The 18312-nt window shown below is 36.7% G+C and overlaps 3 protein-coding genes across 3 annotated transcripts; 1 reads left to right on the top strand and 2 right to left on the bottom strand.

Annotated features, from left to right (window-relative positions):
- The first annotated feature begins 3159 nt into the window (after positions 1–3159).
- Positions 3160–6044, top strand: LOC132171498 (uncharacterized). Its single transcript, XM_059582822.1, has 6 exons — positions 3160–3555; positions 3649–3697; positions 3808–3859; positions 5024–5184; positions 5274–5387; positions 5776–6044. Exons 1-6 carry the CDS (start codon positions 3200–3202, stop codon positions 5929–5931), a joined length of 888 nt encoding a protein of 295 aa, XP_059438805.1. The 5' UTR covers positions 3160–3199; the 3' UTR covers positions 5932–6044.
- A 2081-nt stretch (positions 6045–8125) lies between these two features.
- LOC132170559 (protein DOS2) lies at positions 8126–10036 on the bottom strand. The gene has a single exon (XM_059581577.1). It carries the CDS (start codon positions 9853–9855, stop codon positions 8407–8409), a length of 1449 nt encoding a protein of 482 aa, XP_059437560.1. The 5' UTR covers positions 9856–10036; the 3' UTR covers positions 8126–8406.
- Positions 10037–15456: 5420 nt separating this feature from the next.
- LOC132171878 (probable galacturonosyltransferase-like 4) lies at positions 15457–16897 on the bottom strand. Its single transcript, XM_059583289.1, has one exon. It carries the CDS (start codon positions 16594–16596, stop codon positions 15559–15561), a length of 1038 nt encoding a protein of 345 aa, XP_059439272.1. The 5' UTR covers positions 16597–16897; the 3' UTR covers positions 15457–15558.
- Between the last annotated feature and the right edge of the window lie 1415 nt (positions 16898–18312).

The following is an 18312-nucleotide window of genomic DNA, read 5'->3' on the forward strand; positions in this document are numbered from 1 at the left end:
GTGCTGAGAGTGTACTAGAGCTTTCGATACTATAAGTATAGTTAAGTTACAATTTATAGTTTTTGTTATGATATTCTTACCTATTTTCGTTTTTGTTATATGAAACGACAAATTTGGAAAAGACCAACAAAGGAGGAGATTATAGAGGAGGATATGATCATGGACGTAGATGGCATGGATAGATAAGAAATTTATCATGCAATTGTGTTAGTTGTGTTGGGGTTTGATGAGATTGACGGTACAACCTTCTGGCGGGTCAAGAATTCTTGGTGGGAGGCTCTGGGAGATGTCGGGTTTGGAAAAATTGCAAGACACTCGAGTGTGGGGTAACATTTGAATTTTGACACTCTTTATCCTATTGTATCTATTCATTTCCAGACATATTGTGTTTCCGAACACTATAAAATCTACCTGGATCCCGAACACAATATATCTGGAAATGAATAGGTATATTTGGAAATGAATAGGTTGCAGCATGTTATCTTGAAATGAGTCCATCAAACATTAGGATAAAGAGTGTCAAAAATCAAGTGCTGCCTCACACTCGAGTGTCTAGCAATTTTCCCAAACCGAACATCTCCCCAAGCCTCCCCAAGAATTCTTGACCCGCCAGAAGGCTGTACCGTCAATCTCATGGAACCCTAACCCAACTATCACAATTGCATGATAAATTTCTTCTCTATCCATACCATCTATCTCCATGATCATATCCTCCTCTATGATCTTCTCATTTGTTGGTCATCTCCAAATTTGTTTAATATAACAAAAATGAAAATATATTAGAATATCATAACAAAAACTATAAATTGTAATTTGACTATACTTACACTATCAAGACAGTATCAAGAGCTTTGGTACGCTCTCAAGACTACGGCCACAGGTTTATGCCTAACGCATTCAATGATGAATGCCTCATCATTATACTTTATGTCCCTAATACCCCTCACACCAACACAATCTAATTCCTACAATGAGAGATTGGATTTTGTTGGGACATGGACTAGCCCACTATTTATTCAGCAGTCCTCGGGCCCAGCCTGAGGAGGACCAAGCCCGAGACTATGAATTCGAGACCTGCTTATCCGAGACTTCCTCTGGTCGAGACCATAAAGTCCGAGATTAACTCAAGACATGCAAGTCTCGGTAAAGGGAATAACTCAGATATCCTGAAAGAGGTTATTTCTAATAAATAAGTAATCTTGTTATCATATCTTTTACAATCTAGATCCTGCATATATCCATGAAGATATGTCAGTTGATATCTAAGATCACAAAAGCAATTGAGTCCTACTCGGACGCTATAATTTAGCATGGCCTAAAAGATTACAAGGCTGATCCTTTGATCTCAAACCACTGAAATCGTGGAACAACTAACAAACATGATCTTTCATTCAAATGTTTGTTTAGCCGATATCAAGGGATAGATTCCTGAATGTATGGGAAATCAAATCCTCTCCCTGCCTATAAATACAAGTCATGTTATCAAAGCAAGAGTAATCACAACTCTCATTATCTAAGCTCTGTAGTTGTTGTCAATATCCTTTCCCATTCTGATGACTTAGGCATCGGAGTGTTCTCGCCGGCTCACTCCCGATCACTTTGATCCTTCTTTCTTCAAATAGTTCGTGTGTTGGTCAACTCAAGCTTGGCATGCGTGCCACATCATCATCTAGAAAACTGTGCATCAACAGATTTTAAAAAAAAGAAAAAATTAAAACAAATTAAAGATTAAATAAAAAATAAAAATTATAAATATCACATCCTCTGTCTTGTCTTGAAAATATAAGGTTGTTTTTCCCCAATAAATGGGTAGTCAACAGTCATTATTCAAGCAAGAGCCTACCAACAACTACCTATACAGAAGCATACATGGATGTTGTAGCTTGTGTGCTACTGCCAACACGTCAACAATAACAACTGCCCAGCAGTAGCCTATCAAAAAATAAAATTTTTAGTCTAAATGTTGAACCGAATCATAACGCAAGTGAATGTGGACTTACAATCTTCCTGGAGATGAACAAGTTGCAGCACATTATCCTGGTCGCGCCAACTGTCTACAACAAGAGTTGGAGCCCCATCAATGAAGCAAACTCGACCTGCGTAGAATGGGAACCAGGAAAAGAGTAAGCTACTTAAAAAATTTAGCCACAGACTCAAAACTTTGTGGCTACAGCCTACAGAGAGAAGTCGAAGGCAGAGCTCACCGAAATTTGATGCTCCAACTGCTGCCCGGACACCACGACGGTGGCCGTGGAATGAGGTTGTTTTATATATCCCGAGTCCAGGGAAACATGCATCTGAATCATCGATATTTTATTATTGAATTAATTAAGAAGTGGGATCTGCAGGAAGGTTAAAACTCAATCCAATTAAATGAAAGAATCAGATCGAATAGAACCGATGTTGAAATCTGCAAGAAAAAAAAAAACAACAGTTTGTGAGAAAAAAAAAGAACAGTTTGTGTTTCTCAGTTCCGAGTCAGATAGAGAGAGAGATTGAGAGAGATTTAGACAGGAGAAACCTGGACGGCGCAGCCAAAACGGCATTCTTTGTCTTGTTATATACTTGTATTACTGAACCCGAACCCAATTTCTTTCATGAATTCGTGTTATGAGAATGAGAGAGACCTTGTGATTCAAACCTCTTTTTCTTGCCTGTCGTACGTGAATATTGGTGGGAATACAAAATAGACTTGAGCTAGAAAAACCCTTTGGGAATAAATCAAAATCCAACAAAACTTAGAAATAATTAATGGAATAAACTTCCTTATTCAAAACAGCTACTCGTACGTTTATACGTTTAAGACTTGAACAAATTAAATCTTCCCTGCCTGCATAGAAACAGCCAAATGTTAAAATGCCAAAAGAATCTTGTGAATTGAAGGACTCTTATGTATATATTTTATTAATACTCTTCAGAACCACCATAGTCTATCAGGCCTACAGCACCTATGCTGTTAAAACAACCAATGGTTGAGATTGAATAGGAAAAAAAAAAAAAAAAAAACCAACTTTTGTTTAATGAAAATAAAACGACACAGTTTGGTTGGAAATGTTTTTGGTTAAATCTCAACCGTTGGCTTTTTTTTTTTTTTTTTTTTAATTTGTTATATCTAATTCCAACCGTTTGGCTCGATATTTTAACAACACTGGCCAAATAATCACCCGACGGCGCGTCGCACAGCGGCACAAGAGGATAAATGGCCAATCTGGTACGGCGTCTAAAGCAATGGCCGACGTTGCACCACCAGGGCTGCGCCTGCACAACACCGCATCAGTTTCTCTCCCCACTCTTCCCGCCACTCACAAAAGCCGTCTTTCCTCATCTCTCGCTAACAGCAGTGCCTTTGGCTCATCGTAACGTCCATAACCGAACACGCGGCCTCAGAACGCCCAATGCGCCAATACCGTCTGATCTCGAACAACGCGGTGGCGGCGGCTCGGATTCCGATGAACTGAAGAGTCGAAACCAGCTTAAACGCGAGGCTCGGCGCGCCGTCCGTTGGGCCATGGAGCTCGCCTCCTTCTCTACCCCTCAAATCAAACGTATCCTCAGGTGCCCCGCCAAATCCTTCTTTATTACAAAATTAGCCCTCTATTCGCTTTTCATATTACCAATTGCTATATCAAAATTTTACTTTAATTGCAGATTGGCCTCGCTTGAGCAAGAGGTGATGGAAGCTATAATGCTAGTGAAGGTGCTTCCGTAGTTGTAGAATTTTTGTTGTTAGTTTATTTCTTGTTGTAGTGAGGTTTTGGTATTGTGGTTTGTTGTTGAAGATAAGGTGTTTGTATTTTGGTCTGGCAGAAATTTGGGCCTGATGTGCGAGAAGGAAAGCGAAGGCAATTCAATTATATTGGTATGCAAATCCATTCCTTATAATACTGGCTCATGTGTTTGTAGGGTTTGGCTGATTACTACTTGTACTATTTTCCTTAGTTAATGGCACGCAAAAGAATGTTAAAATGGTTTACAGCTAATTTATGCTTACGTTTTATTGATTCTGCCTAAGCATTAGCTAATTTGTCCAATAAAAATTCCTTCTTTTTTTTTTTTTTTTTCCTTCTAGTTTAGCTATCTATTTTTCAAATATACCCCACATTTCACTCTATTTTTTCAGTGCTCGTTTTAACGATTATTTTTTAAAATTCATCTCTTCCCAACGGTCATATTTTCCAAAGTTCGTGTTTGCTTAACGGTCATATTTTTGAAAATTCATCTTTTCCCAATCGGTTGGGATGCCTCTAATAACCAACGAATGACAAGTGTTTTTCCTTGTGCGGATCGTATTTCAGTGAGAACTTGATGAGTCTTATGCATTCAATATAAGTAAGACCATTTTCTCTCCAATTTTCATTCACCTTAAGCCAAGTTTTTTTTTTTTCTTCATTCATTCGTTCTCTATAGTTGTTGAGTACTTTAGCATTTTGCAAAAAGCAGAGCCAGATGTAGGAAGCTTTTTAGTAATTTCTTGCTACAGAGCTAGCTAAAAAGTTAATTTGTTGTGTTGGATGTGAATTCTCTAAAAGCTCATAAATCCTAGTTGTCGTCTGTCTTGGTTGTTGCATGACAAAGATGCTAGTACTCTATGCCTCTAGCGATTTTGTAGTTGATAGAATGTCAATTTGTTGTGGTGAAAAATACTTCTTATATGATGTATTTAACAATATTTTGTTATCAATAGCATATGCATAATTCTGTTATTTCTGAATGGTGCCTCCAAAGTTTAGAACTTCTGAGCGTCCACAGTACATGGCGATCTTATATGGTTTTACATACCTGCAAACTTTGTATGTCTTTTGCTTTTCTCATTTTGTCTTCTAATTCGTATTGTGCCATCAAAAGTATTGTTTGCTTTGCATATCTTGACATGATTGTAACCCTATAAACTGGATTCTGCATGACATGCTTTTGTTTTGCTTGCAATTGGTGGGGACTTGCATGGCAAGTTTGATATGATATTTTTTAGGGTATGTGGTTCACATGCATGTGATTTTGATAAAGATACTTATATTTTTGTTAGGTAAACTGTTGAGGGAAGTGCAACCTGAGTTAATGGATGGGTTGATTAAGGCTACAAAAGATGGTGACCAGAGTAGGCTGCAGGCTTTGTCAGGGTCAATGGTTATTGGAGAGCATGATGAAGAAGCTGAAGAAACTGAATACGAGGAGGAAGAAGAGGAGGTATAGTATCATATGTTGAAAAATTTATCAAGCTTCATGAGAATTATGCCTCTGGAACCCTATTCCTTACTTCTCGAGTATTTGTTTAGGTGTCTGATGAATACATGAACATAGCAATCAGATGGTTTGAAGGTCTGATCAGTAAGGACATCAAAATCACCAACGAAATTTATTCAGTTCGGAGCGTTGAGTTTGATCGTCAAGTAAGTTGAATTCCACCTTCGTGATTCCTAATCACAAAATGAATCGAGTATATGCTATGGATATGACAACTTTTTGATCAAAGAGGAAGTCATTCACTTTGTGCTAAGCTAAATAAGTTTCTAGCAGGCTTTGCAGTCTGTTGATTTGCACTTGAACCTTTGTCCTCGATTTAACAAGATTGGATTGTTACTTATATAAATAAAATAAAATAAAAATAAAAAAAGCCAATTTATTTTATTTGAGCCCCAAAATCATTAATCCTTACCTACTTAAACTGTTCATATAAATTGTGTGGCTCTTTTCAGTGGGGAATCACGGGATTGTGTTTCTTTTTTTTTTTTCTTTTTTTTTTTTTCTCTTATCTCTTATGTTAGCATTTCTTAACAGGAGTTGCGTAAACTTGTCCGGAGAGTTCACTCAATTCAAGAACGGCAGATCACTACTGAGGAAAACGAGAGAGAGGTAGATGAAGAAGTCATGGCTGCCAGAAAGTCCCTCACCCGTTTCCTTCTTTCAATTGCGAAGCAAATGCCTAGTGATTGAATATACGTGATTATATTCATTTGTATCATTATTTTGTGCCCTTAAGCACTTCTTTCGAAAGCACATGACTCGTAGATGCAAGGTAATAGTTGATGCTTGATAATATTTTTACATGGAAGTATACGGTTTTAGGTTAGGATAAATGCTATAGACTAATTAACATGGCATTAAAAATTATTATTAAATCTAAAATTTAATAGTAATTTATTCAAAATTTAGTGATGATTTTTAGTGTTACGTTAGGGAGTGTGTATTTGAAAGTATGAAAACGTAAGTCAATGAGTGTGTAGCATTTCTTGAATGCCACATTGTTTGGTACGCGGTGTTAAATAGTACAAATTTGGGAGTGAATTGCCAAAAATTGGACTCGAGAACCATATATTATGTAAATGCTTTTATAAAATTGGACTCGAGAACCATATATTATGTAAATGCTTTTATAAGCCGTAGATGATAGACTTTGAAATCTCTTTGGATGACCCAACCTTGAACCCACAACCATTTTGGGTTTGTAGGTGATTGACCATACATATATAACATCGAACAGCACTACTTTTTTTTCTTTTTTATTCAAAGCGGAGGACGAAAAAAAAAAAAAATTATAAACAAAAGAGATAGAACAACCCTCAAAGAAGTTAAAGAATGTGTCAAATAAAAATAAATGATATAGCTCTTCAAGGTAACTAGGGTCGGCAAAGAAGGCGTAGACATAGTCTCGTAAATGAAACAATCTACAAGCAACAAATATGACCATCAGTAGTCAGTTGAGAGAAAGGTAATCCTGTAAAAAAGAAAATGTGACAAGTACAAAATAGTCTCTTCCACAAAGATAAACCGAACACAAATATGGAGACAACAAGAGTGGCGGCAAAAAGCGGAGCAGCCAGTAGAGACGGTGGAGTGGCGCATGTGGTAGAAATAAAGGCGAAGGAGAGTATATCTGATTTTTAAAATATTCAAATTTACTTTCCTTGGGTGGGGTGTATGGGGACCACTCCTAGTGGAGAAACGACGATAGATGAAGAGGAACAACAACGGGATACAGAGGAGATGGACCATGTGGGTGGCGGCACAGGCTGAGAAGTAGCCATTTTTGAAGGAAAAATAGAGAAAAACAATAAAAAAGAGCCAAAACACCGAAGAAAAATTAGGAGAGACATCACTCAAAGCAGACGAGAAGAGGAGGCAAAGCCCATCCCTCCTCCCTAGAAACACCACACAAGGTGGAGAGAAACCTCACAAAGGAGGGTGGTTTTCCAAAAATAGTTTTAAGCTTCTCTCGGACAGAGAAGTGTTCAAACATAGGCAGCACTACTTGGTACTTGGTACTGCAATAGATGGGATGCTACTAAGAATGCATCTAACGCTTGAGTTAACTCACTCCATAGTGTAATGCTGAACTCTCCATAGTGTAACTCTCCATAGTGTAATGCTGAATAGTGAATACCATGTCATTATTTTACTATGCTAATAACGAACTATCAAATTTGTGAACTCACCATTGATTGTTTTTTTCTTTTAACAAGAGTGGATATATCATATGGGTGAATTTGCAATGTCATGCCAGCATATGTATGGACCTATAAGCTGGATTAAAATGTATTAATACTATGTATGGACATAATATTAAGTTACTAAATATTAATAGATGAGTAAAGCCGTCAAAAAAGGAGCTACTATTCGGTCAGTGTTGATAGAGTGGACCGCTGTAAACGTCAGCCGCAAAACGTGCTATTTTGTTACGATCTTAAGAGTGAGTTCTATCAACATATGTCAAAGCCATAAGCTTATGCAATTATTCAGAGACAGTACAAACTTAAGCGTAAATTGATTTTAAGCATATTTTGCGCAGTTTGGAGAAGTTCATATAATCCATAATTTCTGAGGTAGCTTTCTCCATAATCTTCTATCAAACGCTTATCCTATCCATACTGAAAATTAACGATCAGATATTTTGTTGCCCTAGAATGCACAACTTACAGATCAAATATCATTATCTATCAGAACAAACTCTAGCACCCAGACTCTGTTATTTTGGTGTACATGCTTCACAAGAATGCATCTAATGTCTCACAAGAAACCCTTCAAATAGAAAGAAAGGTACTTGGCTGCTCGCCAAACCTACAATGTTTTCATACATGAAAACATCGACATGAAGGAAAAAGAAAAAGAACTTAGGAGAAAGCACCTCATGTGAAGTGATTATCAATCTGAACAATACTTGCATCAGAATTCTGTTTACACCATCAGAGATACATAAGAATGAACAGTAATATCCTTATGGAAACTGTTGCTTCAACTTCATACATTTAAGAGACAGATTTCATTTTGCACCAACTAAAGAAGAAAAGGAAGAAAAAAAAAATCCCAACCTATATCAGACTCACAGAAACATAATAAATGGAGGAAAATATAGCAGAATGGGAAGTGGTATATATTTATAAGAATGAAAAACAAGAAACTATAAAAGTTGTATCAAGCTTTAGCAGGCTCATCATCATCTTCAGTATCCCAACTCAAGTCTTCCTCCTCTTCATCTGCAGCACTGAGCCGCTTCCGCACCTCAGCTCTGTTGGGGCTCCCACCCTCCTGACTCGCCTTCTTTTCATCAATGCTGCTAAGATCCTCAATCTCATCCCACCCGAGGTCATCCTCCTCAGGCATCGATGGCTGAGTTGAAACCACTGAAAAGTCACTACCTTTACAAGACTCACCCGAGTCAGCCGCCTTCCCTTCGGAACCCAGCTTCTCATCAGATTTAGATACCAAATCTTTATTCACCTCAGCATCCCCTTTGGAACCCATTTTCTCATCAGACTCCTTATCACCACTCGATTCCCCAACACTTCCCTTCCGTCCCTCCTCCATATTATAACTCTCTTCTCCCATTCCACCTTCCAATTCCTTAACAGAACTCTCCTCCTCCACAATTTTCTCACGATCTTTGCCACCCAACTCCCTATTCTCTCCAGCTTTCAAACCTACATTGCCCTCTCCAATCGCATTGCCCATCTCTTCCACAGGCAAACTCTTCTTCCCAACCTCAACACCCGACTCCCCCCCATCCTTTGCAATTTCCGCCTTCAACACCACATCCCTCTCCTCCTCCTCCTCCTCTTCCTCCTCCTCAGCATCATCATCATCAACATCCCAACTCAACTCCTCCTCCTCCTCCCTCGAAATCGCGCGCTTCACAAGATTACTCCTCACATCCTGAGCTTGCTTGAGCTTATAAACCCTATAGAAATACCTACACCAAAATGTCTCATTGTCCACGCTATTGGGAACAACCCTTTTGTACACACTCACCAGAGCCCCATTTTCTTCAAGCAAACCCTCAATTTCCTCACCCTTCTCTTCCAAATCAAACCCTGATTTCCACCTATTGTAATCATCCAAATCCTCAGGTTCCTCACAGTAGGTACCCTCCTCACCCTGAATCGCACGAAGCTGAGCCTCAAACCTACTATACGGTTTCGAATTCAAGCTCTGTTGGGTACTATAATTACTCGAGTTGTTATCGGAATCGGATTCGAGATCAACGGATAGAATAGCGTCCTTACCTTGGGAGATGATCTCGGCCGTCCCCTTCAGCACGGTGCTCCCCAACTCGTCAATGACTTGGCCGACATTCTCCAAGGACCCGTGTGCCACCTCGATCTCCTTCTTCAGACCCGACCCGAATTCTCTGAGGTCTCGACGGTACGTCTCGATGACGGACTCGGACTTGGTCGTTAGGGTTTTGACCAGACCCCCGAAGCTCCACCCACCACCTACAACGGTGGGCGAACTTGGGTTCGGGTTCGGTGGGGAATTCGGATCTGGGTCGCCTTGTTGTTGGTTCTTCTGGGGAGATTCGGACTCGGATCCGGGTCTCGGAGGATCTGGTGGGTCGTCGGAGAACACGGATTTGAAGAAATCCATTGAGGGCCTTCTGAGAAGCAGAGAGAGAGCTGTAGATCACTCTTATCGGAGAACGCGAAATCAGCGTTGTGGTTTGGGATTATACAGAGTGTCCGTGGGAGGCTGGGTTCTGCTACAATGCGCAGTTGTGCGTAGTGCGCACCGGGAGGTTGGGGGGCAGTTTTCGGACGGGATGATGTTGAACCGGACCGATTTAGATTCAGACCGGGTCCATGAATTCTATCTTATGAAGGAGTGAGTAATATTTTTTATATATCCTTCTAGAATTCTCTTGATTTTAAAATTATTATTAAATTTGAGATGATTATTATTAAATTTTAATTTATTGGTAATTTTTAATGTCACATCACATTTAAAAAGACTGTAATTAATCTGCCTTATATCATTACTCATTTCACTCTGTTGTGTATTGAAGTACAAACAGAATAAGTTAAAAATGGAAAATATATTTTAGTCTTTTAACTATCACTTATTTTGCAACTGATATTGATATCCCACATATTATTATTGCTTGTCAAATTAAATATTTTTGTATTTTTCTTTCTAAAATACCTTTAAAGTTATTAAAAAAATAAAATTAAAAAATTTATAAAAATAACCACTTGAAAAGAAAAAAAAAAAATTGAAAAAAGTTATGGGGGTTAACATGAAATGAAAATGTCCATTCCTTTTGGTGTTTTCAATTTTTTCTTTTTTTGGGTTTAATTTTTTAAAACCTTAATTATTATTATTATTATTTTTCAAATTGTTATTTTTTAATAACTTTAAAGGTATTTTGGAGAGAAAAATGCAAGAGTGACTAATTTGACATGTTGTGGTAGTATGAGATGACCTATTGTCATTAAAGTTTGGAGGTATAAGTACAAAATGAGTAATAATTCAATAAACTAAAATGTATTTTCCATAAGTTAAAGTAATTCACTGCAGTCCACAAGCAAAAAATGACAAGATCAAGGTAAAGTAGGGTGGTAATTCTAGTTCATGTGTTAGGTTCAGGTTATGTCGATACATGAATATAATATTATATTAGTTAACTTTAATGTGATCAATATATTTAAATAGGTTAGACCCCTCATCCTAACCTACTAATTTTGTGTCAGGTTTGTATAAAATATTACAAGCCTTTATGTCGTGTATGAAGTTCAAGTCATGTTGAGACATAAGTATAAGACTATATAGATAAATCATAATTCTACCTATTTAATTAAACAAGAAAGACTTCTCAACTTTAACTTATTAATTTCATATCAAATTCACAAGTCATGTCAAAAATTCTCAGCCCGAAATGCATTGGACCAATAGTACTTGCTACATTGGTGTTTGGTATATGCTGATATGCACGAGGAAGTTGGTTTAACTCTTTGATCAAGGTGAAGAAATGGATCGGGATAGAATTATATAGAAATGCAATGCGATTAACATGAACCTTTCAATTAAGAGTATAAGAGCATTCACAATTAGCTCATCAAATGAAAATTAAATTTGAGTAAAATTTACTTTATCAAATTTAGAGACACTTTTAAAAGGAATTAAACATCAAATTTCCTATACTTTTCTCTACTCTAGTTAAATATTATTTTGTTTATTAATTTTAAATCAACCAAGAGAAATGGGAATAAAAAATACGCTTAAAAAATTATATAACTTTAACTTTTTGGCTTTTAAAATATAAAAGCATGTATGAAAATAGTTAAATATAGAGTAAAGAAATGAGTTTATTAAGTAAGTGTTTTCATGAGTTTCGTTAGATTTTCATAAAAAAATCAAAGATAAAAAGCTCATTATAAATGCTCTAACACAATGATCATAGGCGTCTAATGCTTTAAGGGAGGATTGAAGTTAAAGCATCCCATTTCTATGTAGACCCAAATGCTAGCTGTATGTCTCAATGCTAAAATATGTTTGTTTCATGATTGCTTTATAAAAGATAAAATCAAAGGTTATGCATGTTTGTGAGGAGTGTTTTGTATTTTTTTTCTTAAATGTGTATTGATGTGAGGGCTGGTAAAATAGGTAATTGGCACATACCTGTTTATTTTACGCATGCTTTTTTATAATAAGATTTTAGATTAGATATATGAATTATCTAAAATCTTATTATAAAAAAACATGCATAGGATAAACATGTACCTACGAGGTACCTATTTTGCCAGCCTTAGATATGATATAAATGTGTTTTTAAAAGTATGTTTTATAAGGATTCATATTTGAGAAAATATTTTCTATAGAGCATATTTTTCTTTTTTTTAAGGAACCCAAACAATTGCATGTAGAGTCTTGTAAAAAATTGGGGAAACTCACTAAACTCTCTTTAAACTTTCATGTGTTTTGAAAATATTCCTCGAAATTCAAAAACCCTCAATTAAGGGCATCGAACTTTCAATTTCTTTCATTTCGTTAAATTTTGTCAAAATTCACAAAATACCAATATTTTTAAAATGAAAAAATTTAAAGAGTTAGTCGTTTATTTTAGTTTTTATAAAAAAATATCTTTGCAATATTTTTGCAACATCTTTACAATTTTCTTTTTATTAAAAATGGATATTTTGGCAAAATTTAACGGCTAACATAATGGGGTAATTGAAATAAATTGAAAGTTCAAAATCCTTAATCAAGAGTTTTTAAACTAAACTAGTGAAAATTTAGAGGTTTTGTGAAGTTTCCTCCAAAAAAAAAATAGTGGGGTGGTTGTGCCTCCTTCACTTAAGTGGCACACCACCACCCTAATTTGTTTTAATTTTTTAAATAATAAGTTACCTCTTAGCTTTGCAAAGGTTAATTACTTATTTTGTTAAAATATTCCTACAATAAGGAAAAATACAACTTTCTAGAAATGGGTTTGTATTTTAATGAGTATTTTATGTTTTTAGTTGTTTGTTAATGCATTTATTTTGAGAATAAAAAATAGAAAACAAATAATTGATGCTGTTGCAGAATAAAATGACCACAAGCAAAGTAAAATTCCAGTTTCTCTTTGCCATGCATGGTATCAAATGAATTTTCCCTTGATATTCTTGCATCCTGCTTTTGCTTCCTACTGAAGAAGGTGAAAGAGGAAGAAATAATCCCCCTTTGCCCTTTTCCCTTTGGATTAAAAAAATCCAAAAGAATTCTTCCATGAAATTCACATTCTCCCTTTTTGTTACCTTGCATCCCAAGCATAGAATCACCCATGCAATATCCATTTGTTCAAATACCACTCTCTCCCAATGCTTTTAACCATCAACCCAATTTCACTTCTTTTCCCAATTAATTAGCTTTTATTTCTCAGACAACTAAGCCATGCAGGAGAACAACCACTTCCTATCTCTTGGCATTTGCCACAGGCTCTTCAACTTTGTCAAGAACATCCTCATTGCTCACGGCGGCCTTAAGCGCGTAACCCTGGGCGGCCATCCGCCGCCTCCTCACGGGTTCACCACCGTGCCGGTCGATGATTCTTTGATGAATGAGGCGGGTGGTTCTATGGAAGACCAACAACTCTCCGACAACTTTGGTGATAAAATTCCAATCCAATTCAAGGAGACCGACGAGTCGGACGAGTCGGAGAGTTGGACTCCAGTTGACGCCCTCGGTTATTCCGTCCATGTCTCAAAAGAGAATAGTCCAGCCGATAACCCCGGTTCTCAGGCACCCCCATTGATGAGCAGTGAACAAAAGGATCAAGCTGAAGGCAATATTATTGGCAAAAGCTCATTAGAAATAGAGGTCATTGCCATGAAAGATGAAGCAGAGGAAGCGAAGAAGAAGCAAAAAGAAGAAGTAGATCAGCCTGAAACCACACAAATGAAGGCTCCTCCTGTAACTCATGCAAGGCCACGTTTCAGTTCGGTACTGGCTAATATAAATGAAATATCTGAAGCTTTTATTAGGAGTAGGAAGGAAGCCATGGAAAAAAATAAATTATAGCATGGATCCAAGAAATTATTCTTAGCCTATTATATATATATATATGGTGGCTCAATGGGTTGTGGGGGAAATGTATTTATCCAAATCTATGCTTCTTAATAAATGTTAGGACTTTGGAATAAGATCAGCTCATTGCAAGGAAAATTTTGTCATGATCCTCTTCGAAGGAACGATTCACAGTTAAGATTTTATTTTGTTGTATCGAATGGTAAACATTATGTTATTTATATGAACCATGTAGAAGCCACTTATAGATATGTGCTACTATCTCTCCAAATTATTGTTACCGAATATCCGATTTAAATAAACGAATAAGTGAATTCTAATCCACATAATAATTTAGCAAATAGCAAATGATATCCTTCAAATTGGAACTCCAACGAAAAATATTTTATATTCCATTGATCGATATAGGAGCTTACTATGTGATTAATTGTAATATCTTTATTGTCAATATTTTTCCAATTTTTTATCCTATTTAAATTTATTTGGCACATACTTATCACATGATCACATAAAAAATAAAAAATTACATACATCAGCATATGATAAAGTGACAAGAACAAGAATTTTAAAATTAATTAAATATCGAAATTAGATTTTTTTTTTTTTTTTGGTAGAGGATATTGTAATTAACCCATTGATTAAATATAAAGTTAAGCAACACATTACAACCAACTTCATAGGTTAGATAAACAAAAAAATGTGATTTTTTTTTTCTTGGTCTTGAATCTCTCCGAACTTCAATGGATTACAATTCACGAAAATAATGAAAATTTGGCCTCCTCAGTAGCCCCAGCTGGAGAGATTAACATTTCTCACATGGCATTAGTATTGTTGCTGTTGGGATAGAGATCACAAGCACGTCTCGGGCAGCCGCCCCTTGTAGGTAAGGTCGTTGTCCCTATTACTAGTAATTTAGATAATAAATTATTGAGACCTTGAATCCTTATTGTTCACCCAAAAGAAATTTAAATAACACTATCCGAAAACTTATGTTCGTGTTAAAAGAGTTGGTTTGTAAAAAAGTTTCGGAGGATCAACATATAAATTGCTAAAAGAAAAAAGGGACGTGGGGGTTCTCAAAAGATATGTAGAATATGTTTCGGCTCGCCAGGTTGTCTCTTGTCTGTTCATAAATTTAATAACCAGTTTGAAAGGTTGGCCTATTTGAAAATCTCTAGATATTATTTTCAACTCTCCAAATAAGAAAGTAACAAAAAGAAAATAAATATAAGGGGAGATTATAACTCAATGATACACGCACTAAACCAATGTGAGAGAGGATCAACCGGGGATTGGAACATCATCATTGATTAAAAAAGAAAAATTCAACAAAAACAACCTCGAACTAATATCTCTCCATGAGTATTGCTTCTTAGAAGAATCTCCTGTGCAGTTCATTCAAGGACCCATGACCAAAACACATGCATATATATATATTAACCCTCTCCTTTTTTTCACCCTCATAGAACAAAAAGAGCTAAAAATTAGCCTTGTCGTGGTAAAAAACTGAGTCCAAATTAGATTACTTCCCACATCTCCCTTTCTATATTTCCTTTTTTCTTGAAATTAATCAAGGTTTCTTTTTTTCTTTTTCTTTTTTTTTTTTTAAAAAAAAAAAACTTTTGTCTAAGAAGAAAAAAAAAAATTAAAGAAACTGAGACTTACCCATTAATTAATTGATTGCTCTTCTACTTAATCACTCACCATATTTCCATTAATCCCATTGACCCAAAAGCTCCAACTTCACGTATAATTTCCCTTTTTCTTTTCTTTCTCTAGCTCATTAATTCATTCTTCCAAAGAGTGGCTGGATGAACGGTAGAGATCATACGGAGCCCAAAGGTAATCAACGGTACACGGCTTCCTTGAGTCAAGCCTTAACCATGGTTTCCCTTTCCCGCTCCAATGGAGCAGGCTAATTGGCCCCGGATGCAAGCTCCTGCATTTCCCTTCAAGATTGTCTCCCCCAAGCCCATGCTGGTTCCACCTATGGTTAACGCCCTTAATATCACCGGCCAAAACCAGCAAAAATGGCGGCAAAGAGCCCAGGTGATAGATTCTCTTCTGCTTCTGCGTCGTCATCCACCCCTCCATCTTCAACCTATACCCTCCTTCCCTCCATTTGTCCACGTCCACCACCATCACACCCGTGTTGAAATAACAAGGTTTTCGCCCTTCAAATGTTCGATAAAATGCCGGGTCGGACCAAAACGCGTCGGTGAAGTACTTGGTGAAATTTGCGTGGCAGTATTCCGGGGCAGCCAAAACTTTGTTCTTCAAGTTCACCTCCCAGAGCTTCCCAATGTCGTCGACAACGACAAGATCGGAGTCCAGGTAGATTACGCGTTTCACGCCGACCGGGATGAGGTCGGCGAGATATATGCGCGCGTAGTTCAACGGTTGGTCTAATGCTTGCCGGATTGATTTCGAAATTTTGCCGCGTACCCTGTTGGAATCGAAGCGGTAGACGTTGAAATTGAGGTAAGGGAAGGTGGATTTAATGCTGGATAAGACGTCCGGCTGGAACCGCGACCATAGAAAATGGAACTCGACGTTTTCCGGGCAGGTTGAATGTTGCAGGATGGAAAGCACGGCAGCCATTGTTCCTCTAAGATAGTTGGAATCCAATGTCATGGAAACGTGGATTTTGTCCTGGCGGCAGGCGTCGCCGTTGCGGAATGCGGGGGCTTCGCGGAAGACAGGGACATCCGGGGATGGCTTTCGGATAATGCCGAGGCGGATGGGGGTGGCGGAGCAGAGGAGGAGGAGGAGCAGAGACAGGAGGCCTATGAGGACTGATGGAATAGTGGGGCTCCAAAAGGCCATCCTGCTCACCGTGGCAGGAAAGGTGGTGTTGTATATAATTAGGGAAGAATAGTAGGGGGAGGAGGAGGAGGGGGCAAAGCGGTGGTTGTGGGAGTGGCAGCCATTGTTAGGCTGGGTTAAGAGAAGGTTTAGGGAGAGGTTAGAAATGATTTGTTTTTATTTGATGAAAAAAAACAAAGGGAAGGAGGGAGGGAGGTTGGTGGGATTGTGAGGAAGAGAAGAATCCTCGGAAAGGGACTTTTGTAATAAGGGATGATTGATCCATGTTCCAAAATCATGGGGCCAATTACCCTATTTTTTTATTTTTGGTGGAATGGAATTTGGATGAAATCCAATTTTATTTTTATGGCTTATGGGAAGAAAAAAAAAATTAACATTTTATTAGATTGTTTTACTATTTTAACCATGTTTTATATATATACTTTTGATCTCCTTAAAAGGTGGGGAACTCAGTTTTTTACTTTTAGGTGTATATTTGTTTGAATATAAAGATGTTTTTTTTTTTTTAATATATATACATAGTAAAGTTAACCAAATATTTTTCAAAGTAAAGTAATTTTTTAGCTCCAAAGTAATTAAGTAAGATTTTCCAGAAGAAAAAAAAAAAGAAGAATTTTGTCTTCTTCTTTTTTTTAATTGCTAGCTAGCTTATATGGAGAGAAAATATTCCATGGGGAATTTGACTTGAGTTTAGTTTTAATCGGAATTAACACTCGTTGAGATTAAGACATTTGTCTAATAACAAAATATAAAAGACACGTGTTTCAATTCTAACCAATCCAATTCTATGTGGAATTGAACCCAAGCGAATTTGAGAAAAACAAGTCAAAAGCAATGTGATTTGATTAATTTTCAAAAAAAAAAAACATTTGAGCAAGTCATCAGAAATGCTTGATTAATTTTCATGATTAAAAAAAAAAGAAAAAGAAAAAGGAAAGATTGTAACGGTATACTGCTAATTAATTTCTCCACAGTATTATAATTGGAACTTGATTTACTTAGTAAATGTATGTGGCTCGTTGGTCTAGTTTTAGCCTCCTATAATTGGACTACAAGAATTCAGAGCAAAGCAGAAGCCACCATATTTTTTTATGAGAAAATATGGAGGTTTTGGGATATTTGGTAATTTAACAATATGAAAGACAGAGATCATGAGTTCAAACTATGACTCTATCAATTCATCCCAATTCAATTAAATATTTCACATGTTGAGTCTCATCTATTAAAATAGAGTTTAAGCTCACAAGTAAGGTAAGGGTACATGTTAGAATATAAATTAAATGATTAAATTCATTTGTTCATATGGGTTTAAACTTTAGAATAAGCAGTGATAAAATAGTTCGAGGATATAAAGAGAATTATGGAGTTTTTATCAAGAATACTATACATAGTTGAATACAACCCTCCATCACTTGTGAGTCTTTTTACATTTTCAATAGTGTCTTACGTCAAGAGTTGTGGATGGAGACACAACTTCAAACCCGATGCGTCGCGTCCAGACACCCATTTCAGGAAAGTAACCATGCCTCTAATACCATTTGTTGGGAGATAAAGCGATTATGAAGTTTTTAGCAAGAGGATAGTAATATACATAATTGAACACAACTCTAACCTAAAAGCCTAAACTAATGGGCTAAGGTCCACTTAGGTATATTAACTACTTTTTTCTTTTATATTTTCTCAATGTGGGACTTAATACTCACAAGTGTATTCATA

This window comes from Corylus avellana, chromosome ca2, assembly GCF_901000735.1.
Source record: "Corylus avellana chromosome ca2, CavTom2PMs-1.0".
NCBI classification, from domain to species: Eukaryota; Viridiplantae; Streptophyta; class Magnoliopsida; order Fagales; family Betulaceae; genus Corylus; species Corylus avellana.